At 24.6% G+C, this 24,568-nt stretch overlaps 5 protein-coding genes across 6 annotated transcripts; 2 read left to right on the top strand and 3 right to left on the bottom strand.

Annotated features, from left to right (window-relative positions):
• The first annotated feature begins 6,290 nt into the window (after window positions 1-6,290).
• LOC122855166 (amyloid protein-binding protein 2-like) lies at window positions 6,291-9,063 on the top strand. The gene is made up of 4 exons (XM_044156335.1): window positions 6,291-6,833; window positions 7,109-8,302; window positions 8,382-8,547; window positions 8,626-9,063. The coding sequence occupies exons 1-4, from the start codon at window positions 6,705-6,707 to the stop codon at window positions 8,853-8,855; spliced, it is 1,719 nt and encodes a 572-aa protein (XP_044012270.1). The 5' UTR covers window positions 6,291-6,704; the 3' UTR covers window positions 8,856-9,063.
• A 651-nt stretch (window positions 9,064-9,714) lies between these two features.
• On the bottom strand, window positions 9,715-12,844 carry LOC122855165 (rab GTPase-binding effector protein 1). 2 transcript variants are annotated; one of them, XM_044156333.1, is made up of 6 exons: window positions 12,420-12,844; window positions 12,149-12,259; window positions 11,619-12,061; window positions 10,584-11,477; window positions 10,403-10,513; window positions 9,715-10,313 (listed from the first exon to the last, which is right to left on the bottom strand). In XM_044156333.1, exons 1-6 carry the CDS (start codon window positions 12,463-12,465, stop codon window positions 10,146-10,148), a joined length of 1,773 nt encoding a protein of 590 aa, XP_044012268.1. In that variant the 5' UTR covers window positions 12,466-12,844; the 3' UTR covers window positions 9,715-10,145. The 2 variants fall into 2 exon arrangements, with proteins under 2 accessions (XP_044012268.1, XP_044012269.1); XM_044156334.1 differs by having other exon boundaries at window positions 11,631-12,061; window positions 12,420-12,842.
• A 717-nt stretch (window positions 12,845-13,561) lies between these two features.
• Window positions 13,562-15,720, bottom strand: LOC122855164 (MFS-type transporter clz9-like). Its single transcript, XM_044156332.1, has 2 exons — window positions 15,663-15,720; window positions 13,562-15,282 (listed from the first exon to the last, which is right to left on the bottom strand). Coding segments are annotated over exons 1-2 (1,494 nt in total). The 5' UTR covers window positions 15,665-15,720; the 3' UTR covers window positions 13,562-13,790.
• Window positions 15,721-16,125: 405 nt separating this feature from the next.
• LOC122853934 (insulin-like growth factor-binding protein complex acid labile subunit) lies at window positions 16,126-18,157 on the top strand. Its single transcript, XM_044154343.1, has 3 exons — window positions 16,126-16,289; window positions 16,366-16,764; window positions 16,837-18,157. The coding sequence occupies exons 2-3, from the start codon at window positions 16,368-16,370 to the stop codon at window positions 18,102-18,104; spliced, it is 1,665 nt and encodes a 554-aa protein (XP_044010278.1). The 5' UTR covers window positions 16,126-16,289; window positions 16,366-16,367; the 3' UTR covers window positions 18,105-18,157.
• A 1,846-nt stretch (window positions 18,158-20,003) lies between these two features.
• LOC122853933 (P-granule-associated novel protein 1-like) lies at window positions 20,004-22,691 on the bottom strand. The gene is made up of 6 exons (XM_044154341.1): window positions 22,625-22,691; window positions 22,382-22,471; window positions 21,290-21,808; window positions 21,068-21,184; window positions 20,536-20,857; window positions 20,004-20,022 (listed from the first exon to the last, which is right to left on the bottom strand). Exons 1-6 carry the CDS (start codon window positions 22,689-22,691, stop codon window positions 20,004-20,006), a joined length of 1,134 nt encoding a protein of 377 aa, XP_044010276.1.
• Window positions 22,692-24,568: the final 1,877 nt, after the last annotated feature.

The raw sequence follows: 24,568 nt of genomic DNA, 5'->3' as shown, positions 1-24,568 counted from the left end.
GCCGCAATGCAATACATTATATTACAAAATGAAATTTATTTCTTTCATATACTTATCGATTGATATTTTCAATACTAAAGCCATATAAAAACGCAGTCGGTAACTAAATCCATTAGTTAGTTAAGTAGAGTTTAAACCTTAGTTAACTGTATAATATTGAACGAAAAAACCGGCCCTTAACTAGTAGTTAAACTTTTTTTTGAATACTAGTTAACTGTAACTACAGACTACAAAATCAGTCCTAATAAAATGTTTGAATTTTGTTGAAGATGCAGGTGAATGATATCAACAAAGACAACAACCCAAGTGGAAAAAATATATTTATTGGAAATATGAAATAAATTTATTTTATATTAAGAAAAGATTTAGAACAAATATAAATTAAAATTAAAATATGTACAAGTTTGGACATACTAAAATTAAACTTTTTCTAAATTTTTTGTAAATTTTTTTTTAATTTAATTTTAGTATGTTCAAAACTGTATATATATTTTAAATTTAATTTATATTTTTTCTAAATCTTTTCTAAATTTTTTCTAAATTTAATTTTAGTATGCCCAAATCTGTGTATATTTTAAATTAAATTTATATTTTTTCTAAATTTTTTCTAAATATAAAGTAAATTTCTATTAAATATATTTTTTCCACTTGGGTTTGAACATTAATATATTCAATATGTTGGAATATTATATATTATTTTAATAAAATTCCTACTTTATTCTAAAACATAATTATAGTTTAAATATGAATATACCTGTCAGTCTATACTCTAAAAAATCAGTAAATCATTTTAAAAAATGTTTACTGAATTAATAATTTGAAATTTTATATAAAAAATCGCATGGAAAATTTTGCATAGAGAAGAAATGGTAGTGGTCTCTGTAATAACCACGCCTGTTGTGATTTTTGCTTCCAAAAATACTTGAAACCTTGAGATTATATAAAAAACAAAAAAAAAAAAAAACACCTTATCTGTGTATTAAATGAATATTATACATTCATAATTATTATTTGTGATAAAAAATTAAATGAAAAAATTATTGATAAAATAATATTAATATATTATTATAAATAAAATTGAAGAAAAAAAAATAGATAAAATTAGTTGGGAAGGCTAATTTACAATAATTGTTTTCATTATTTTTTTTATCATAATTACAAAACACATTATTATTACTCGTAATTTTCAAAATTTAGCTGCGAAGGTTGTTTGAAGTTTTTAAATTTTAATTGAGCTGAATAACGTAATAATATTTTATTAATGAGTATTGACCGAATTATTGATAAAAAAAATATAAATATATTATTAATTAATAAAATATAAAAAAAAAAAAAAACAAAACAGGAAAAAAAGACCTGGTAACGTTTGTTGGGGCGTGTGGCCCGCGTTACCCGTTGAAAATTAAAAATTTTCAATACTCCGGCTAGGGCCATGATTATTTCAAATTATTGCTGAAATATAATTCAATGGTTTATCAACAATAACATTACTCGAATCAAGGCTTTTTTTGGAGCCTCATAAACATTTTATTTCAACTCTATGATGACATTTTTTGGTCCGTTTTTTTGATTTTTTTTTCGGCGAGTCATAACTTTTGTTATAATCAAGATAGGAAGTTCGTATTAGGCTCAAATTATGCGCCTTAAAAAAATCTAGTGACGGCATTGGGGGTTTTTTTTTTCTCTCAATAACAGTTTTCGAGCAAAAAAATTAAATATCCGAATTTTTTGTCAAATTTTGAAGTTTTTTTTTTTTTTTCTCAAAAACTATTATATTTAGGGGAAAAAACCCATTATGCGGGCGATAGAGTTTTTTGAGACGCATAATATAAGCTATATACGAAGTCTCTCTTTTGATTTCGCGTTGAGTTATTCATTGCGCCGTTTTTCAGTTTTTTTTCGGCGAGCCATAACTTTTGTTATAATCAAGATAGAGAGTTCGTATTAGGCTCAAATTATGTTGCTCCCAAAAATTAGTGACGGCATTAGGGTTTTTTCTCTCATCAAATGTTTGAGAAAATTTCAATTTTTTCAAAATATTTTATATTTTTTTTTCTCAAAAACATTATTGAGGAAAACTCAAGGCCGTAGAGTTTTCGAGACACATAATTGAGCTCAATACTAAGTCTTATATGATTTTGCGTCGAGTTATTTATTGCGCCGAATAACTTGTAAAATTTTCCAAAATATAGAAGCTGTAATGTTTCATAAATAATAATTTAAGAATTTGAAAATAAAAATTAATTTCAGAACAATTATTTTTAATTCGAGTATTAGACACCTTTGACTGGATTGTAAGTAGCAATTATGTTAGTCAAAATTTTTATTTCATTTTGTTTTTTTTTAAATTTTTATTAATACATATATTTATATTTTTTGATCAATATTGTTGCCTCAGTACAATTGTACTTGTTCAGTCGTTTGAGCAATTTTTCGCCGATGATTAATACGTGTTTTGCAATTATGTAAAATAATGAAAAATACCATACTAGTTTTAAAATCGTTTATTTATATTTTTTGTTATTTGTAATAATATGCCAATATTGGTTTTATCAATAATTTTTTGATTTAAAAAACAAAAAAACAATTATCTGTGTATTAAATGAATATTATACATTCATAATTATTATTTGTGATAAAAAATTAAATGAAAAAATTATTGATAAAATAATATTAATATATTATTATAAATAAAATTGAAGAAAAAAAAATAGATAAAATTAGTTGGGAAGGCTAATTTACAATAATTGTTTTCATTATTTTTTTTATCATAATTACAAAACACATTATTATTACTCGTAATTTTCAAAATTTAGCTGCGAAGGTTGTTTGAAGTTTTTAAATTTTAATTGAGCTGAATAACGTAATAATATTTTATTAATGAGTATTGACCGAATTATTGATAAAAAAAATATAAATATATTATTAATTAATAAAATATAAAAAAAAAAAAAACAAAACAGGAAAAAAAGACCTGGTAACGTTTGTTGGGGCGTGTGGCCCGCGTTACCCGTTGAAAATTAAAAATTTTCAATACTCCGGCTAGGGCCATGATTATTTCAAATTATTGCTGAAATATAATTCAATGGTTTATCAACAATAACATTACTCGAATCATATTTTTGGAGCCTCATAAACATTTTATTTCAACTCTATGATGACATTTTTTGGTCCGTTTTTTTGATTTTTTTTTCGGCGAGTCATAACTTTTGTTATAATCAAGATAGGAAGTTCGTATTAGGCTCAAATTATGCGCCTTAAAAAAATCTAGTGACGGCATTGGGGGTTTTTTTTTTCTCTCAATAACAGTTTTCGAGCAAAAAAATTAAATATCCGAATTTTTTGTCAAATTTTGAAGTTTTTTTTTTTTTTTCTCAAAAACTATTATATTTAGAGGAAAAAACCCATTATGCGGGCGATAGAGTTTTTTGAGACGCATAATATAAGCTATATACGAAGTCTCTCTTTTGATTTCGCGTTGAGTTATTCATTGCGCCGTTTTTCAGTTTTTTTTCGGCGAGCCATAACTTTTGTTATAATCAAGATAGAGAGTTCGTATTAGGCTCAAATTATGTGCCTCAAAAAAATCTAGTGACGGCATTAGGGGTTTTTTTCTCTCTCATCAACGGTTTTCGAGAAAAAAGATTAAATATTGGAATTTTTTTTTTCGATTTTATAGTTTTTTTTTTTTTTTCTCAAAAAACTATTATAAATGGAAAGGGATTTTGCAAAGTTAAGTAATTGATATATACTAATAATCATTATAATAAGTGGGAATTAGTCGCTTTAATGACGTCAGCTATGATTTTTACGATACCACTACAGTAATATTTGGTGCGGATTTCTCTCCGTGTATTTTAAGTTACATAAATAATAATTTAAGAATAATGAAATATAAAACAGAAAAAATTTACGAACAAAAAACCTTTGGTGATAAATACTCTCTGATGGATAGTTTAGACACCACAAATTTTTAAGTAAGAAAAAAAATTTTTTCAAAATTTACATTTTAATTTTTTGATTAAAAACTATTATCAATAGAGCAAAAAACCTATTACGCGGGCAATAGAGTTTTTTAATGCGCTTCTTTTGAGCCTTGTACGAAGTCTTTCGGTTACTTAGTTCGTAAGTTATGAGCGTTTTTTTTTTTTCGCCGATGAATTCAAGACTGCTATGTTAAGGGCTGATATTTTTTTTATTGCTTTTAATTAGTACACTTTTAATTTAGAGAATATTTTCATGCCCCAATTTTCATTTTAAAGTTAGTAAAAAAAATAATTAAAGTTTCCGTCCCCCCTGGCCCCCCCTAAAACGCTATGTTGGGGGTTGATTTTTTTTTTATTGCATTTAATTAGTCAATTATTAATTTACATAATATTTTTATGCCCCAATTTTGATTTTAAGATAGAAAAAAAAATTAAATTGTCTAGAATCCGCGTTTCCACCCCTTTTCACCCCCTAAAACGCTACGTTAAGGGTCGTATTTTTTTTTTTAGCTTTTCATTAGTTGACTTTTAATTTAGAAAATATTTTATTATTTTTTAGAACTTTTTTTAGAATTTTTTCTAGTACTTTTTTGAGAACTTTTTCTAGAACTTTGATGAGAACTATTATGAGAACTTTTTTCAGAATTTTTTGTAGAATTTTTCCTAGAAATATTTTAAGGACTTTTTTTAGAACTATTTTGAGAACTTTTCTTAGAACTTTTTTTAAAATTTTTTTGAGAACTTTTTTTAGAACTTTTTCTAGAACTTTTTTGAGAATTTTTTCTAGAAGTATTTTGAGAACTTTTCTTAGAACTTTATTTAAAACTATTTTGAGAACTATTATGAGAACTTTTTTTAGAATTTTTTTGAGAACTTTTTTTAGAACTTTTTCTAGAACTTTTTTGAGAATTTTTTCTAGAACTTTTTCTAGAAATATTTTAAGGACTTTTTTGAGAATTTTTTCTAGAAATATTTTGAGAACTTTTTCTAGAATTTTTTGTAGAAATTTTCTTAGAACTTTTTCTAGAATTTTTTTGAGAACTATTATGAGAACTTTTTTTAGAATTTTTTTGAGAACTTTTTCTAGAACTTTATTTAGAATTTTTTCTAGAATTTTTTTGAGAATTTTTTCTAGAACTTTTTCTAGAAATATTTTAAGGACTTGTTTGAGAATTTTTTCTAGAAATATTTTGAGAACTTTTTTTAGAACTTTTTCTATAATTTTTTGTAGAAATTTTCTTAGAACTTTTTCTAGTAAAAGTAGTAGTGTAATTTTTGTTTAAAAAGTCGTTTAAATTTGTGTTGAATTTATTGTTTAAAAAGTCTTTGAAATTTTTGTTGAATTTATTGTTTAAATTGTTGTTTAAATAGTCGTTCAAATTTTTGTTTAAATTTTTGTTCAATTTATTGTTTAAATTGTTGTTTAAATTATCGTTTAAATTTTTGTTGAATTTATTGTTTAAATAACATTATTTTTACACTAATAAAAATATTAAAAATTAACTCTTTTATTTTAACAGAAAATATAGTTTAAAAAAGTTATTTTTTTATAAAGCGTTGTTAAATTAAATTATTTAAATACTTACTTTTTTTTTCTTGATATAAATTCTAAAAAATATGCATAAATAAATTAAACACAAAAAAAAAAAATTAAGTCCGAACATTTTATCAACCAGGGTTATATATCTACATTTGAATTCATTTTATCAATATATATTTGAATGTGAAATAAAAGACATTTGAAGACATCTCTCGGAGTTAATAAAATTTATGAAAAAAAAAAAAAAAAACGGCCATAGTTTATTCGTACTAATTAAACTTGTAAGTGTTTTTTTTTTTTTTAAATAAACAAACTAAGTTACTAGTAACCATGGCACCCTCAGCCGACCATTTATTTCTAATTTTTTCAAATGTTATTGAGTATGGTGGGAGAACTAATTAGACACTGACTAGTTCTCTGAAATATTCTATTAATAGATTATCAATATTTAAAATTTATCTCACAAATAAATCAGCACTTAAATTGACCCGTCGCAAATAAAATTACTCGAAAATTTATAATCGATTTTTCTGTATTTCTATGTAATTGTCAATTACGAAATGAACAAGTGTTGATATATTTTGTAATTAGGAATACATCGGGAGGCAGATATGTGTTTTTAAATTTCAAATAAATACTCAATGCGCAACTGAATTTTTTTGTTGATGCGCAGGCTCGACGACAGCGCTAGAAACGGCTTCACCTGGAAATTCTGTCCCCCCACTTCAGAAATTCAGAGAAAAAAAAAAAAATTTTTTTTTAATAAAAAAGAACGCCCCCAATTTATTTTTTTACTTTTTCATCATTTTGGAGTAAAGTTAACCTAGTCAATTGTCAAACGTCTCTGATTGTGTCAAAAAAAAAAAAAAAAAAACATTACATGTAATTGTAATACATTGATACAAATATGGCTGCATAATATCATAAATAAGTAGGCTATATTAAACAAGAAATATAAATTCTATTATTTCAAATTTTAAATAAAAAATAACAAAGTTTAATTATTGTTCATTTGTTTGTGGTTATTGTTTGTTTTTATTAAATTGTCAAAAAGAAAAAGTTTTTAAGAAAAATTCAAATTAATTTATTTGAAGGACAATATTTTATTTTTATTGTGACAATTTATTGTTGGTTTAATAATTATTTAATTGTTGTTACCAAGAAGGGTCATCCTTAAAATGGCCGAAGGATATGATACAAAAAGTCTTTATCAATTAAGTGTTTCAGCAGTTGCTACAAAATTTAATAGTCATAAAAAAAATTTGACTTATTTACCAGACAGTGTTTTTTTTGACATCTATTATCAGGTATTATAATTTTATTTTTAAATTAAAAATCACTACTCAATAATTGCTCCAAAAAAAAAAAAACAAAAAAATACATTGCTTTTTTTCAATTGAAACATAAAATTTTATAGCTGTTTGTCATCAAGGATTATTGGATTAAAAAATTTTTGTTATTTTCAATTTTTTATACATGATAAATGTTATCACTCGATAACAATTTATTTTCATTAAAAACAATAATATTTAAACTGTCATTGGCTTCAATTAATAAAATATTGTTTTTGTTTTTTAAACAGCTTTTTAAGGAACGAAGATTATGTCTTCTTGGTGGTGAATTAAGTGATTTAGAAAAATTTACAAGAATGTTAAAAGTAAGAAATCGAAGAATACATTTATTACAAATATTTCAAACGTTAATGGATCATGGAACAAAAATTGGTAACGAGTTATCAATAAGTTACAGTGCATGCTGTTTAGAAGTTAGAAAAAAGCCACATTTACAAAAAAATACAATAAATTTGGGCTTAAAACTTGGTTGTTTTTTGAGTGATGCTGGATGGTATTTAGAAAGTGAAAAAGTCTTAATTGAATGTCGTAATTTATGTTTAATTGATGATGATAGTACAGATAATTGGTGTCGTATATTAGATTGTTGTCATAAATTATTACATTCACAAGCAGCATATTGTTCATTCTATGGTGCTGCTGAAACACATATATTAGCATTAGATACAGCTAAAAAATTGGAAAATGTATTATACAAAGATTGTAGTCATGCTGCATTATATTCAGAATTTAGTGTATTATTTTTCATAAGAAGTGAATATGATAATGCATATAAATGGAGTATATTAGCATTAACAGAATTAAAAAATAATTTACCAGCAATAATAATTATTGATGTATTAAGACAAGCAGCAAAATCATGTGTTGTTAAACGTGAATTTAAAAAAGCTGGTTTATTAATAAAACAAGCTGTTTATTTATCACGTGAAATATTTGGTACTGAACATCCAAAATATTGTGATGTATTAATTGATTATGGTTTTTATTTATTAAATTATGATAGTATTAAAAATAGTGTATCTGTATATCAAACAGCACTTGATATTAGAAAAAAAATATTTGGTAAAACAAATTTACATGTTGCAATTGCACATGAAGATTTAGCATATGCATTATATGTACAAGATTATAGTTCTGGTAAATTTACACCAGCAAATGAACATGCTGAAAGAGCCATTGAAATAATGGAAAAATTATTACCATCAGAACATCTTATGTTGGCTAGTGCAAAACGTGTACAAGCACTTATACTTGAAGAAATTGCACTTGATAATGCAACATCTGAACAATTATTACATAAATCTGAATCTTTACATTTATCAGCATTAAAATTAGCACAAACAGCATTTGGTGAACATAATGTACAAACAGCTAAACATTATGGTAATTTAGGAAGATTGTATCAAAGTATGAGAAGATTCAAGGTATCTATTTAATAATATTTAATTAAATATATTTTGATAAAAGAAAAATTTATATTTTCTATTTATTATATTTTAAAAGGAAGCTGAAGTTATGCATCTCAAAGCAATTAGCATTAAAGAAGAACTTCTTGGTTCTGAGGATTATGAAGTTGGTTTGAGTATTGGTCATCTTGCATCACTTTATAATTTTCACATGGCTAGATATCGAGATGCTGAGAAACTTTATTATCGTAGCATCGCAATAAGTAAGATTGAAAAATTATTAAAAAATAAAAATCATAAATAAATTTTCCACATGTTAAATGATAACAATAATTTTCTAGATCTCAAGTTGTTTGGTAAGAGCTATAGTGGTCTTGAGTATGATTATCGTGGATTACTTCATGTTTACAGTGAACTCGATGAGATTGATAAAATTTTAGAATACACAGATATATTAAATACATGGAAAGAATTGCGTGATAAACATGCTCAATTAGAAGATCCACCAATTGATCTCTACAAACGACCACAACCAATTGCTGACATTATAAAAACATTTTTTGAAATGTAAACAATATCATTTTTTTTTTTTTTTTTTTTGACTATTATTAATTGATAATAATTATTCTATTTAATTTAATTTTTATTATTTAATTTGTTTTCCACAAATTGAATTATTACGATTAAATATTTATTCAAGCCATAATATAAATACAAAAAAGGAAAAAAAAATATATTTTCAATGCACAATATTCGGTTCATATTTTACTGTATAAAAACAGTCTACCATTAATAGTAATTGTATATTTGTTTTCAAGTTAAATGACGTTTAAATTATTTTTAGAAAAATTTGACAAAAAAAAACCCAGTGATAGAGTATTATAAATACAAATTTTTTGTTTGTAAAAGAATGATTTATTAATTAGAAAAAAAAAAAAAAAACCAATTGATAAGAATATAATGACGTTAAAAAGATAATTATAAAATAAATAAAAATTAAATGCCTTTTGTGTATTGTAAATGAAAAAAACTATTTCGAATTTTCCACTGAGATTAAATTTATATGATCGTGCATGAAAAAAAAAAGTGGATAATTTTAAAAAAAATAGTTTACTTTTTATTATTGATGATTCACAACTAACTTGTTAATTTTTTTTATTTTGTGTTTTATGTTTTTGTAGATTTCAAATTGTATATTTATAATTTTAATATAAAAAAATAGAAAAATTAAAAAAAAAACAAAAACAAAAAAAGCTTTATTGTAAATATATCTAAGTCCTATGAATTTTTTAAAACTCAAATTAGTAAAATTAAAAAATAAAAATTAATAAAATGTTTTTTCATTAATTAATGAATAATTATATTATATATTTTTAGTTGTAAATTAAAAGATAATAAATTAAATACTAAGTTAAAAAACCAACAAAACATTTGACAGTTAAAATTTTTAATTTTTTTAAAATCACAATTAACATGGCGATATTACACATTTAATTATATTTACACAAAAAATGTAACAAGCAATGTATTTGCAACGTTAAATTATTATTATTATTTTTTAAATTATGGAATAAGGGTTATTTAAATAACAGAGGTAAGGAATTGTTGTTACTTTAAATATTAATTATTATCAGCTAAAAAATTTAGCACAATTATGTGATTGTATTTCAAATACAATAAACTTGAATTATTATTTTTTGCTGTTAATAATATTTGATTTATCGTTTATTTTAATGCAATAAATAACACACCAAGTAAATATTGCATATTTTGGTGCTATTTTTTTTTGTTAATTCAAATTAAAGCTTAAAAAAAAAAGAAAAAAAAAGGATAAAATAATTAAAGAAACATGATTGTCGTTTTAATCTGGTATGTGTGGTGGTTTTTGACTAAAATATGGAGCAGTTTCTGGAACAAGAAGTGTATGACAAACTCCACAAACACGTGATGGTCTTTGTTTTGGTCCACTATTAACAACATGTGCTAAGCATGCTTGACAAAATATATGGCCACAATGACGACAATGAATCTGTTGAAAAAAAAAAAACAACCAATTCATAAATAAATATAAAATAACATTAATAATAATCAATAACAAATAGACAATTAAATATTGACCTTTTTTTTAGCAATTGAAAATGAAGTTTGACAAGTAGGACACTCATCAACATCTTCTTCATGTTGCCATCGTACTTCACTTCCTGATTCTCGTATTTTTTCTAATTGAACCTTAAAAAACAAAATAATTTTTTCTCTTTAGTATTTAATTGTTAATTAAAAAGCTATTAATAATATTTACTTGAAGTGATTGTGAAAGTCTAACAAAATCCATTTGTACTTCTCCACTTGTATCCAACACTTGCTGAAGACTTGTTACTCTTTGTTTTAATTCAGCAATTGTTGTATCAGCTTCTTGTTTATCTTTTATTGCAATTTCAAGTTTTTTTTCTAAATGACAAATTTTTTCATCTTTTTCAGCAATCATTTGTTCTCTTAATAAATTAATTTCATATTTTAATGATGCTTGTTTTTCTTGTGCAACTTCTTGAGCAACTTTAGCAATAATTAAATCTTCACGTGCTTTTAAAAGATTAACATGTAATTCTTCAACATTATTTGGCATATTAATATTTTCATTTTGTAATTGTTGTGAATGTTTACTATGTTTACCAATTAACATTTCATTTTCCATTTGTAATTCAATAAGATGACGTTGTACATTTTCTCTTTCACGTGTTAATTTTTTTAAATCATCACTAACACCTTGATACATTTGTTTAAATTGTTGTTTTAAATCTTGTAATGTTTTATGAGCAAGTTGTGATGCTGCTGTTAATTCAGTAACTTTAATTTTATGTTCATCTTTTTTTTCATTCCATTTATCTTCCATTTCTTTACGAAATTCAACTTCTTTTATTAAATCATCTCTTTGTGATTGTAATTGACGATCACTTTCATACAATTGTTTTTCTAAATCTTTAGCCATTGTTTGTACTTTAACTAATTGTGCTTCATAATTTATACACATATCACATGTTGATTCAGAATTTGCAACAGCATCTAAACGTTTTTGTTGTTGTTCCATACATTTTTGTAGCTCATCATCAGTTGATCTTAATTTTTCTTTTAGTGCTTTTATTTCTTCTTCAAGTGGTACAACCAATGAACGTAATACTTCAGCATCTTCTTGTGCCTAATAATTAATTCAATACATTACATACAAATAAGAAACTAATTAAAATAAAAAAAAAGACAACAATTTAATTTATAAAAAAATAATTTTTGCATTTTAAAATCAAGTAATATTAGCGTGCAATTTTTCAAGCTTACGTACATATTTTTTTACCTTCCGCATGCTATCATCAAGGTTTTCAGGACCAAGTGACAAAGCATCGGCACCAAGCTGTGATGCAACTTTTCTTGCAAGTGTTTTAGTAACAGTTGATAATGACATTGGTGGACTATCTGGTATTTCTTTAGCAATTTGTAATTTAATTTGATTATTTTCTTCTTCTAATTGTGTTATATAATTACGTAATTTACGAATTTCATTATCTTGCTCATTTCTTGAACATACTGATTCTTCCATTGCATCTTGTATAACTTGTTGAAGTGATGCTATTTCTTCATTAGCTTTTCTTGATTCTAAATCAATGTCATTTTCAAGACGTATATTTGCAACTACAAGCTGACTTTTAGCTTCATCTAATTCATTTTTATATTTTGTTATTTCATTTTGATACTCTGTACTTTCTTTTGATCTTTTTTTAAGTTCTTCTATAATTACAATTTAAAAAACAAAATTATTATCATTAGTATTATAAAATTATGTATTTATTATATTTTATTTTCATGTTAGTAAACCTTCTTTTTGGAGAAAAAGTTCTTTTAATTTTGCTCTTTGACCATCAAATTCTTCTCTCATTCGCATATTTTCTAATTCCAATCGTCTAATTTTCACCTGCAAGTCTTCATCTGTAAATATTCAATAAAATAATGTCATGTTATAAAAAAGAAACAAACTAGATAAATAATAATAATGTTTGAAATGTATGACAAGAAAAACAAGCTTAAAAATGATGACGTGTAGATAAATGTCAAATAAATAAATAATAAATAAATAAAATAGACTAACCTTCAATAACATCAATTGTTGAATGATTGTTATCTGAATTATCCATATTTATAATATAAATATATTTATTTAACTATGTTAATTAATATAATTCCTAACAATCACAGCCACAGACACAATATTAGATTCAATTTTTTCTATAATATTTAACAATTTTTTTGTGTTGTCATAACATTGTTCAATAATAAATTAATGATATTATTAATATTACATTTTTTAATTTATTGTTTTTGTTTTTTAATGAATGCTGTTTGATTTTGGAGCACAATATATTGTAAAATTTAGAAATTGGTTAGCCAAAAAATTATGGAATATTAAAAATCCAACAAAAAAAAAAACCGATGAAATCATACAATTTTTTTCTGGTCTTTGACAAAATGACAACTGTCAAGAGCAAGATTGAGGTCCGTGGCAGAAACGTAAATAGTAAATACAGTGTTGGGTAGGTATGATACATGACATACGTATAATACAGTATCAGTGCTGTATTTTAGAATTTCGAAACGAGACACTGAAACATGAAGAAGATTTACAATTAGCTCTTAAAAAAATCACATTAAATTGCTAAATATTCATCAAAAAAATGCTATCTATTATTTTTTTTTAACGTGAGATACAAGCATCCTGTTTTTTTTATTATTTAGAAGCACAGTTTTTAAATAAATAAATTTTTGTAGTTGTATTAATTTATGTTTTAGTTTCTCAATAAATAAGAAAAAAACGCCCGATACGAGCCATATGAGCTTACACTAATATACAGTGCTGTATATTGTATGTAAAAAAAGATATTGTTTATTTTTTTAAACAATACAATTTTTAAAAATATTAGTTTTAATAGATACAGATTTGAAAAACCGATTGTGATTTTTACACACTGCGCAGTGACATGCGTACAAACGTAAAATTATTCCAAAAATTTTTTAATTTTTTTATTATTGATATTTGAAATTAGATATTATTGTAATTTTGCTTTTAATTAATGTATTCAATGGAATAATTTCAATACAACGCAATAAATTACAACTGTAATTATATTATTACAAAAATACCAAATTAATACAAAAATAATAATAGATCATAATAATTAATAATAATAATAATTCAATAAATAATACTATCTTTATTTAGGAATACCACTCATGTTTTTTTTTATTTTTTGTTTACCACAATATAGGCCAAGTTTTTTTTACAATTGTACAATTATTTATACAATTATAAGACTAGTTGAATCGTCATCATTAATTACATCATAAATTATTTCAATTCAATTTATTTACACAGCATAAGTTTATAATATATTATAATCATTCAACTAAAAGTATAAAAATCTCGGAAATTTAACATCTCAAACAACAAATTCAATTAGTAAATTCAAAAAAAATCAATTTCAGTTGGTCTTTCATCTTGTTCATGGCTTGATTCATCATCACTTGAAGTTTTTTCTGATTCATTTAAATAATTGCTGTTATTTTTTATTTTTTTCCAAACATTAAAAAGCTCCTTATATTCTATTGGCTCTGTCCAATCTTTGTCATCAGGAAAATTCTTGAAAGATTTTAAAATATCTTTTTGTATGTAACTTTCAATCATCTCCAAATCATTTGATTCAACTTGAAAAACATGTACAGGTTGAATTACTTGTTCATCTTGTTCATTGTTGTTGTTGTTGTTGTTGTTTTGAAAAGATTTTTCAAATTCTATTACATCAACAGAAAAAGGATGTAGACCAGCAGAACGAAATCCATCTGATAAATTTGCGTCTTTGCTCCAATTTTCAATTGCTTCTTTCAACAAGCTTGAATATAATTCTCGTTTTAAAGACTCTCCATTATTTTCTGTTTGCCATTCTTGAACAATGTTCTTCCAAATGTCTTTCATGGGATTAAAAAAAGCTATATCAAGTGGCTTCATTATATGTGAAGCATTAGGATGCAGTGCAATTAATACAATACTTTTTTTTTGACAAAATTTAGTCAGTTCAAAAGTCATATTACAAGCATGTCCATCAATGTATAATATCACTGGAAACTGAATGTTATTTTTTCTCAACCAAGGCTCAAAACATTTGGTCATCCATCCATAAAATGATTCTCCAGTTTGCCAGCCACTATCTGTTCGTCTAGCAACCCATTCTCGTGGCATTGTTATTGATATACTTCTTGGAATTAATCTAGCATACTTAAATGTAACAGCTGGTGGAAGAAACTGTCCTGCAGCATTTCCACAAAACAATGTACTAACATATTCTTTTTCATCATTACTAACAAAACTATAATTTTTTTCTTTTTGTCGTCTTACAATTATTTTGTCTTCTCGTGGCCTCAAAGAAAATGCAAATTCATCACAAGTATAAATACGAGAGCTATCTATATTTATTAAATTTTTTTTTTCTAATAAATATTTTATTTTTTCAAACCATTCTCGTAATATTGTTCCAGTAAGATTAGCACGAGTATAGAGTAAATTTTCTGACATTTTTTTACAAATTTCTGAATGACGATTGAAGAAAGATGTCATCCAATGTCTACCAGGTCTATTATTTATAAATGGACTGCTTTTTTTTGATACTTTAAATAGTAATTGAACACTGTTAATTAACTGAGATTTTGTGATGGGAAATCCATGTTCACTCATTTGTAAAATCCAGTTTACCAACTGTTTTTCATTTTCGTCACCCAGTACACATTGTGGTCCACGTCGCTGGATTGTTTGTTTCGAAAGACCTCGGTGTTTAGATGATAATGTTGATTTTGGAATTTTATATTGTCTAGCAACACTACCAAGTGATTGTCCATCTTTTAATTTTGCCAAAGCTTCTTGTAAATCATCTTCAGTGTATTTATTCACTGGTTTTGTTTTTCCCCTGTTGGATAAATCAACAAAAAAAAATGATATTATTTTTACAATTGTGCTGTTAATTTATTTATTTTATTGATCATCAAAATGACCGGATAAATTAATTAAAGATTATTTTATTTTTTAACGTTATTGTTATTGTTTTATTGAAGGTGTTATTATTGGGAATTTATTTTTGTTTACATTTTAAATGTAAACACACCACAGGTTATGTTTATGTCAATAAAGTGTACAGGAACTGGCACAGTATTGAATTGTACTATTCTAATAATGAGGCCTCATTACTTTTGAATACAAAAGGTTTCATTATTTGTTTTTTCATACTAAATATTAAACTTTAAACCTTTTTACATAAATTAATACGAAAACAATAATATTTTTACTTACATGGTAAAAATAAAACGTCAATTACGAGCAATCAGTTGATACCCAAATTATGTACAGCTGTTTGAGTGCGTGCGCAATGCGCATGGATAAATTCAGTATTTGTTAAAAATATTTGTGACCAGAAATGACTAGAAACGACTAAATTTTTTAGGGATAAACACCAACTTCCAAGTGAACAGTGGACACCACCCTTAATACTGCGAATCGTTTGTTATTATTTTATGTTAAACACACGTGTTGATAAATACAAATTTTGTTTATATGTACACACCATTTGTTATATACTTTCTAAATTCTACAGCACATATTGACATATTATTTTAATAAATTTTTTCACCAACAATTGAGTTATATTAAAAATAAAACAAGACAATATAATTAATATAATAAAAGATAATCTGCAGTTCTATAAAAATATAATATAGAGGTTATGTTAAAATTGAAATATAGAATATAATTTCATCACTTGTTGCAAATTTGCAATAATCCAAGGAAATTATTTTGATAGTTCTAAACAACTTGGCAATCACTTTTATAAACAAATCCATTGTTGTCACGTGGATATATATAGCCAGCTCAGTTTTTGAGGAGAACTTTTGATATTTTCCTGACGATTGTCAATTAACAGTAAGTTTCCAAATTTAAATCATATTATTTTGATTACGTGTATAAAAAAATTTTTAAATACTTAATTTTGTTTTAGTTATGGATACAAGTGAAGTTTCAACTTCAATTATCAAAAGTCATGGCAAGTACTTTTGTAACAAAGAGTCACCTTATTATGATGCAAAAATTTGTGAGTTGCTGTGTAATGATAATGATGAACAATATGAAATAAATATTAGTAATAGAGCATTAACTATTCTCCCAAGAGATTTATTCAGTGGTCTAGAGAATCTTTATAAATATAAGTTTAAACTGAGATTAGATCATAACCAACTGAACAATATTGAGTCTAGCTTCTTTAATGGTTTACTACAACTTATGGAACTTGATCTCAGTCATAACAATTTGACAACACTACCAAAAGATATATTTAATGGTACTGAATATCTTCATAGTCTACGTATAGAATCAAACCAACTGAACAATCTAGAGTCAGGTATTTTCTCTACTCTATTACACCTTCACACACTTGACATCAGCAACAATAAATTGGCAACTTTATCAAAAGGTATATTCTATGGTCTCGAAAGTATATGTGATATCAATTTGGAGTCGAACCAACTAACTTACCTTGAGCCGGGTATTTTTGATAATTCACCAAGTCTCATGAGTCTTAATATCAGCAATAACAATCTCACAACTTTAACAAAAGAAATATTTGGTAAACCACGAGAGTTTTTGTATCTAGATTTAAATTCGAACCAACTACATAATCTTGAGCCAGGTTGTTTCAATGGTTTATCACGACTTATGGAAATTAATATTAGCCAAAACAATCTGACAACTTTATTGAAGAATACCTTCAATGATTGTATTGGTCTCATCAAGTTAGATATACAATTTAATCAATTGAAATATCTTGAGCCAGGTTGTTTCAATGGTTTATCACAACTTGAAGAGCTTAATATCAGCAACAACAGTCTGACCACATTGTCTGAAGGTATATTTGATGGTCTTGAAAAACTTCATATATTAAATTTAAATTCAAACAAACTGAATGATCTTGAAGCAAGTTGTTTCAATGGTTTAGACCTTGATGAGCTTGATATAAGCAATAACGATTTGGTAACCTTATCAAGGAATGTATTTAATGGTCTGAAAAATATTAGTCACCTAAATTTACAATCAAATAGACTGAATAATCTTGAGTCAGCTAATTTTAATGGTATACCAAGACTTCATAAACTTGATATCTCTTATAATAATCTCACAACTTTAGTGAAAGATACATTCAATGGCACACAAAGTCTACATGAACTGAAATTAAATTCGAATGAACTGGATAATCTTGAGTCAGGTTGTTTCAGAAATTTATTAAAACTTCAGATACTTGATATCAGTGAAAATAATTTGACAACATTAACAAAAGATATATTCAGTAGTCTACTATCGCTTCGTCACCTAAATTTAAATTCAAATAAACTACTAAACCTTGAATCAGGTACTTTTAATAATTTATTAGAACTTGAAGAACTTTCTATCAGTGAAAACGAACTGATCTTTTTACCAAATGATATATTTAGAAGTCTTAAAAGTCTTTTACGTCTACTCTTGGATTCCAATCAACTATTAGATCTTGCAAAAGATACTTTTCATGGTTTATTAAAACTTGAGGAACTTGATATGAGTGCAAATGAATTGACAACTTTACCAAACGATATTTTTAAAGATCTACGAAACCTCAATCACCTGAATATGACTTCAAATAGACTACAAGACCATGAGTTAGAAATTTTTAATGATTTATCAAAACTTGAAGATCTTTATCTCAGCTAAAACAAATTGATTATTTTACCAAACGATATATTCAAATGTCTCAAAAACCTCTCTTACCTAGACTTTAATGATCTATCAGGACTTGAGGAACTTCATATCGAAATCATCACTTTATTAAACGATATATTTAATGGTCTTCCAGAGTCTGTTAATTAAGATTCGAATTAACTAATTTGTCTCGAGACGAAAGTTTTTTCTATTTTTAATTAATAATATTAAAGGATTTTATAAACAAGAAAAATAATCTGATGATTTACCACATTGTATATATTTATAGTGAAAATTCAATTAATAAATTAAACATCAAATTAATGATTGTCGTATTACATATTAATGATTGTCATTAATTAATTGTATTATCTAATTTTAGTTTCAATTTTAAAAATATATTATTTAGATACGTTGATTGATACTCAGTTTAATGAGAGTTAACTTTTAATATTATAGTTAAGAAATACACAAACCATTCATATGGCAATCTATATCACTTAAAATATTATTTCTTAAAACTTTTATATCAAATTCATTCGGTACAGTCTGTAATTAAATAAATAACATACTCGGTTCTTTTTTCATTTAGCTTTTAATTTATTTAGGTTTTATTTAAACTTTATAATTATAATTAGTTTTTAAAATTTTAGCGGGTTAATATAGTGGTTTTTAGTGGAAAAATAGCCGCCGAGTTTGGCAAGTGGCAACACAGTGTGTAAATTTATTACTTGGGTAAATAATAAATTTATAAATATTGATTTGTTTTCAACCTTCTACACATGTTTTATGTCTACAGCACATATTGACACATTATTTTTATAAATTTATAAATTTTTATAATGCAAATTACTTTTAGTTTATTCAAACAAATAAAGTTAAACAATCATTGTTGTATTAAGAAATTACATTATTAGTTGATGAATTTACAATTAAATAAATTACACAGGGTAATATGTTTTCCTTATGGCTTTTTCAAACAAAGAAAATGAATATTTTTTCACCTGTTTTTTTATCTATCTTTTTTATAAACAAAATTTTAGATACAACACAATCATTTGAATTAAATTTGTTTTTTATAGTATAATCACCAACTCAGCGTAAATTATTATTCAAAAAATACATTAAAAAATTATAGAAATATTTATTCAATTAAAAAACAAATTTATGAATAAATCAATTAACAAGATGGTTGTTTTTTTTTTTTTTTTTTTTTTGTAACAAATGATGTATTAATAGTATGTACTGGAATTTTTTATCTTTTTATAGAGATAACGAATCTCATTTCGACAATGATATATATAAATTTTATATTTTTTTTTCCTTGTTTTACATGATAATAAAAATTATTTAAAATAATCTTTTATTCTACAAAAATTTATTTGCTAGCCTGGGAGTTTTATTTACCAAGCTTCACATGTATAATTAATCTTTGTCACGATGCAAATAAACGTATTGAAATTTTTTTAAGTTCTTCTTTAGAAATATCATTATTTGATTTTTATGATATTAAAAATTAGCGAAATGCGATAAGTGAATATAAGCTCGTGGCATTTACCGAAAAAAATACCTATTTACTTAATTTTTTTTTATTATTTTTCATTTTTTGATCTTTATCAAGATATATAATCTGTAAAAGAAAAAAAAATTCATAAAGGAAGTTAAATAAAAACCGGTGTATTTTAAAATCTACATTGATAGTTAATAAATTTGCAATTAAAAAAAATTACACAGGGTAACATGTTTTTCGTTTATATTTTTAATATTCACAATGATTTGTCAAAATGAGTTTTGAAAAAAAATAAATAAACATATACACAATGTACACTTGAAAAAAAGTTTATTGTTTCATTTTTATTTTTTAATTTTTACGACAAGGAAATCGACATTAATTGTAAAGGTTTTAATTATTCAACCGTAGCGTGTTGCTCTAAAATAACAATTGTGAGATTCACAAATATCACAATCTATTCTTTCACCTGTATACAAAGCACAATATTTTACTTTATATGGTGAATATTTAATATGAAAAATAATTGATTTCGGAATATTCCAAGCTTGTTGAATTTCAATGATATTATTGGTATTATTGAATAAATACAAATCTTTAATGTTGCTATTTTTAAATGCATCATTTTCAATCACGCTGATTTTATTTTGCGATAAATCTAAATTTGTGCATTTAAAACCATTAAAAATATTGTTTTTTATAATTTTAATCTCGTTGTAACTTATATTGAATAAATCAAAATTTTTATCACCAAATAACAATGATGTCTTATCGCCAAAGTCTTTGATTTCATTATTATTTAATAAAAGTACAGCAAGATTTTTGAGATTGTTAAATACATTTATTGGTATACGAGTTATTTTATTGATGCTTAAATTTATATATTTTAGATTATTCAGTAAATTGAATGAATCAGTTTCAATTGTCATCAACTGTGTTTTGGTTATTGTTAATATTTCAATTTGAGGAAGACAATCAAATGAGTTTGCTCGTAAGCTGTGAATAGAACCAGTTGTATAACGAATGTCAATTATCGAATTTGATATATTTTTTGAATATAAATTTTGACAAATACCAATAGTTCTATTACCAACAATTTCCACGGTTTTTAAATTTTTAAGATTCTTTAATGTTTGACTGAAGAATATAAAAGTTTCATCTACTTGAATTTTAAGATATTTAAGTGATGGTAGAAAACCAAATAAATTAGCTTTGAGTATTACTGATCCAGCCGTTAATTCTAAATTTTCCAATTCTGTCAAACCATCAAATGATTCAGGATAAATATTAAATTCATTCCACAAGTCATTGTTATTCGTAATTATCAATGTTTTCAAATGCAATCCGATGCCCGAATTTTTAAATGCATATTTATCAATTGACTGAATGTTATTGTCATTTATTTCAACTTTATCAATAACAGACCATGGAAGAATATCAAAAATATATTCTGTTACATGTGTACTTGATTTAACAGATGAAATAGAATTATGGTTTTTACATATTTCAATCATCCAACCTTTATTTTCACATGTTATGTCAATTTTCAAATTACTTACTGCCCATTGACGTAGATTTTTTACTAGTTTATCATTATTAAAAATATATAAATTATCAAGATTTAAATTTTTAAATGCGTTATTTTCGATTGAAATAATATTGTTGTTTGATAAATCTAATGAATAACATGTAACACCAAAAAATGTATTTTCTCTGATATGAGTTAATAAATTATGGCTCAAATCAAGTAGTGTTAAATTTTTATTAACAAATGCTTTGTCATCAATGAATTCAATTGTATTGTTTTTCAGTATAAGTATAATTAAATTTTTTAATGGTGAAAAAATATTTTGATTAATATGTTTTATTCGATTAGATTCCAGTGTTAATTGAGTGAGCTTTTCAAGTCCAGTAAATGCCCCAGTTTCAATTATTTCGAGACTACCTTCACTTATTCCAAGATTTTCAAGTTTATTTAAACACAAAAATATCATTGGCCGCAAATTTTTGAATGTACCACTCACGTAGCGAAGATTTACAATTTTAAATTTCTTGTATTCACATGTTCCATGACAAACATCAACTGACTTATGATGAAAAATTGAAAAACTTTGTAAACTCGTTATATTTGATAATAATTCACAAGAATGCATGTTGTAGGATGCCCAAGAGTCACGTATTGGAATTTCAAGTGATATTAATGACTCTAAATGATAAAAAAATGATGTTGTAAATAAAATTGGTTTAGTTTCAAATTTTAAAACTTTAAGATTCGGCAATCCTGCAAACGAATGTTCATTGATAATAAAATTATCAGCTGTAGATGTAATTATCAAAGTCGTTATTTTTAAATTATTAAATGCATTATTATCAATTGATATTATTTCATTGTCGTCAATATGAAGTGTCTTAGGTTGCCACAGATCAACGACAAGTGATTTGATTGAAGTTACTGATTTAAAAAAAGATATTTGACAAATTTCAAAATAATTATATTTACTCATGTAACAAGTGTTTGTAAATTTTTTTATACTCATTGGATAATTATTGTTGTTATTATTTTCAATGGGACCTATCGCTACATCAAAAGCTTGATGATCAAAATAGATCCTAGTAGTTTGATAGTCAATACCCCAACTTAAAGTATTTTTATCAACATGTAGATTGTTAAAAAAATAAATAACATCAATATGTGATTTATTAAATGCTCCATCAGCGACAGCAACAATTTCACTATGTGTAAGATCAACAACAGCACATTTAATATTTTTAAAAATACCTTTTCCAATGATTTCCAATGAATTGTAACTCAAATTGAGTAATGATAATTTTTTATTGTCAATTGTCAGTGCTCCATCATCAATTTTTTCTATTGAATTATTGCTTAAATCAATTATATCTAAACTTCTAATATTGAATATATTTGCAGGTATGTAAGTCAGTTTAATATTTGATATTAATGAAATTGTTTTTAATTTTTTTAAAACACCAAATGCATCACTCGCAATAAAAGTTAAATTACTCTCAGTAATTGTAAGATGTTGAAGACTTTTCAAACACATAAATGATTGACGAGTTAGTATTTCCATTGAGCTGCCAGTATATTGAAGTTGTAATATTTTAACAGGATTATTTTCATTTATTAAATTGCAAATATCAAAATCTCCATGGTTTAGAAATTCCAGTTTATGTAAATTTAAATGTTTATTTAAAATATCATTGAAATATAGTCTCGTTGTATTGGCTAATTGTATTTTTAAATATTTTAAATCAGGTAGACCGTGAAAAGTATCTGGCTCTAGTAAAACTGAGGCTGAATTAATTTCCAAATTTTCCAAGCTTTTAAAATTTGAAAAAACAAATCGTTCAATATGCAATTCAACATCAGCAGCAAAATTAAGTTGTAAAGTTTTAATTGTTGCAAATGATGATGATAATATATTTTCGAATGCATTATTCTGTAAGACGTTGGCTTTTTTGTTTGTTATTACAAGTTTATCTGAATACGTTTTAATAATTGAATCTTTTTCGTGAAATACTATCTCATCACCTGATTCACAATTTTTGTTGGATCCCGTAACACTTGTGTAACAATAAGTTGTCTTTGAAAAAACACATGATGTTTGTATTATTAATAATATACCGATAATATTAATATTATTCATCGTGAATATAAATATATATTTTCAAAGCACCAATTAAAAATAATTATACCGTGAGTTCAAATTGGCTTCAGGAAAGATACAATTTCGTTGATACCCATATTCACACAAGTGAACCTTATATTTATATAGGTAACTGGTTGTATCACGGAAATAATTTATTTATTTTTTTCTTATCGCTTTTTCAAACAAAGCAAATGAATATTTCTTCACCTGTTTTTTTATCTATCTTTTTTATAAACAAAATTTTAGATACAACACAATCATTTGAATTAAATTTGTTTTTTTATAATATAATTATTATTTAAAAAATATATTAAAAAATTATAAAAATATTTAAATATTATTTATTCAATTAAAAAACAAATTTATGAATAAATCAATTAACAAGATGGTTGTTTTTATTTTTTTTTTTTTTGTAACAAATGATGTATTAATAGTATGTACTGGAATTTTTTATTTTTTTATAGAGATAACGAATCTCATTTCGACAATGATATATATAAATTTTATATTTTTTTTTCCTTGTTTTACATGATAATAAAAATTATTTAAAATAATCTTTTATTCTACAAAAATTTATTTGCTAGCCTAGAAGTTTTATTTACCAAGTTTCACATGTATAATTAATCTTTGTCATGATGCAAATAAATTTATAGAAATTATTTTAAGTTCTTCTTTAGAAATATCATTATTTGATTTTTATGATATTAATATTAATGAAATTTGATAAGCGAATATAAGCTCGTGGCATTTACTTAGAAAATACCAATTTACTCAGTTTAAAAATATGAATGATCATTTGTCGTATTATTTATTTGAAACTATTATTCATTCATCAAAATATAACTTCAAATGTATTCAATATTCAATCATTGAAATCACCTAAATATGATTTCAAATAGACTACAAGACCATTATGAGTTGGAAATTTTTAATGATTTATCAAAACTTGAAGATCTTTATCTCAGCTGAAACAAATTGATTACTTTACCAAACGATATATTCAAAGATCTAAAAAACCTCTGTTACCTAACTTTAATGATCTATCAGGACTTGAGGAACTTCACATCGAAATCATCACTTTATTAAACGATATATTTAATGGTCTTCCAGAGTCTGTATGACCCTGGTAGAAATAATCTCTCCGGATTTTCTCCGGATTATCTCCGGATTTCTACGGATTTCTCCGGATCTCTCCAGATTTTCTCCTGACTTTCTCCGGATTTTCTACGCAATTGAGGGTTTTTTACACATTTTATATATTTATAGTGAAAATTCAATTAATGAATTAAACATCAAAT

This window comes from Aphidius gifuensis, linkage group LG4 (assembly GCF_014905175.1).
Source record: "Aphidius gifuensis isolate YNYX2018 linkage group LG4, ASM1490517v1, whole genome shotgun sequence".
NCBI lineage: Eukaryota > Metazoa > Arthropoda > Insecta > Hymenoptera > Braconidae > Aphidius > Aphidius gifuensis.
The sequence above is the reverse complement of the archived record's forward strand: the minus strand, read 5'-3'. Positions and strand labels throughout refer to the sequence as shown.

Coding starts and splice junctions, on each gene's coding strand:
- LOC122855166 (XM_044156335.1), top strand. CDS start 6,705: ATGGCCGAAGGATATGATACAAAAAGTCTTTATCAATTAAGTGTTTCA. Junction 6,834..7,108: donor TTTTTGACATCTATTATCAG/GTATTATAATTT, acceptor TTTTTTAAACAG/CTTTTTAAGGAACGAAGATT. Junction 8,303..8,381: donor AAAGTATGAGAAGATTCAAG/GTATCTATTTAA, acceptor ATATTTTAAAAG/GAAGCTGAAGTTATGCATCT.
- LOC122855165 (XM_044156333.1), bottom strand. CDS start 12,465: ATGGATAATTCAGATAACAATCATTCAACAATTGATGTTATTGAAG. Junction 12,062..12,148: donor ACTTTTTCTCCAAAAAGAAG/GTTTACTAACAT, acceptor TTGTAATTATAG/AAGAACTTAAAAAAAGATCA. Junction 11,478..11,618: donor TGCGGAAGGTAAAAAAATAT/GTACGTAAGCTT, acceptor ATTAATTATTAG/GCACAAGAAGATGCTGAAGT.
- LOC122853934 (XM_044154343.1), top strand. CDS start 16,368: ATGGATACAAGTGAAGTTTCAACTTCAATTATCAAAAGTCATGGCAAG. Junction 16,765..16,836: donor ACTGAACAATCTAGAGTCAG/GTATTTTCTCTA, acceptor CTTTATCAAAAG/GTATATTCTATGGTCTCGAA.
- LOC122853933 (XM_044154341.1), bottom strand. CDS start 22,691: ATGGAAATACTAACTCGTCAATCATTTATGTGTTTGAAAAGTCTTCAA. Junction 21,185..21,289: donor TACATTTTTTGGTGTTACAT/GTTATTCATTAG, acceptor ATGATAAACTAG/TAAAAAATCTACGTCAATGG. Junction 20,858..21,067: donor TATTTCATCTGTTAAATCAA/GTACACATGTAA, acceptor ATGGTTTGACAG/AATTGGAAAATTTAGAATTA.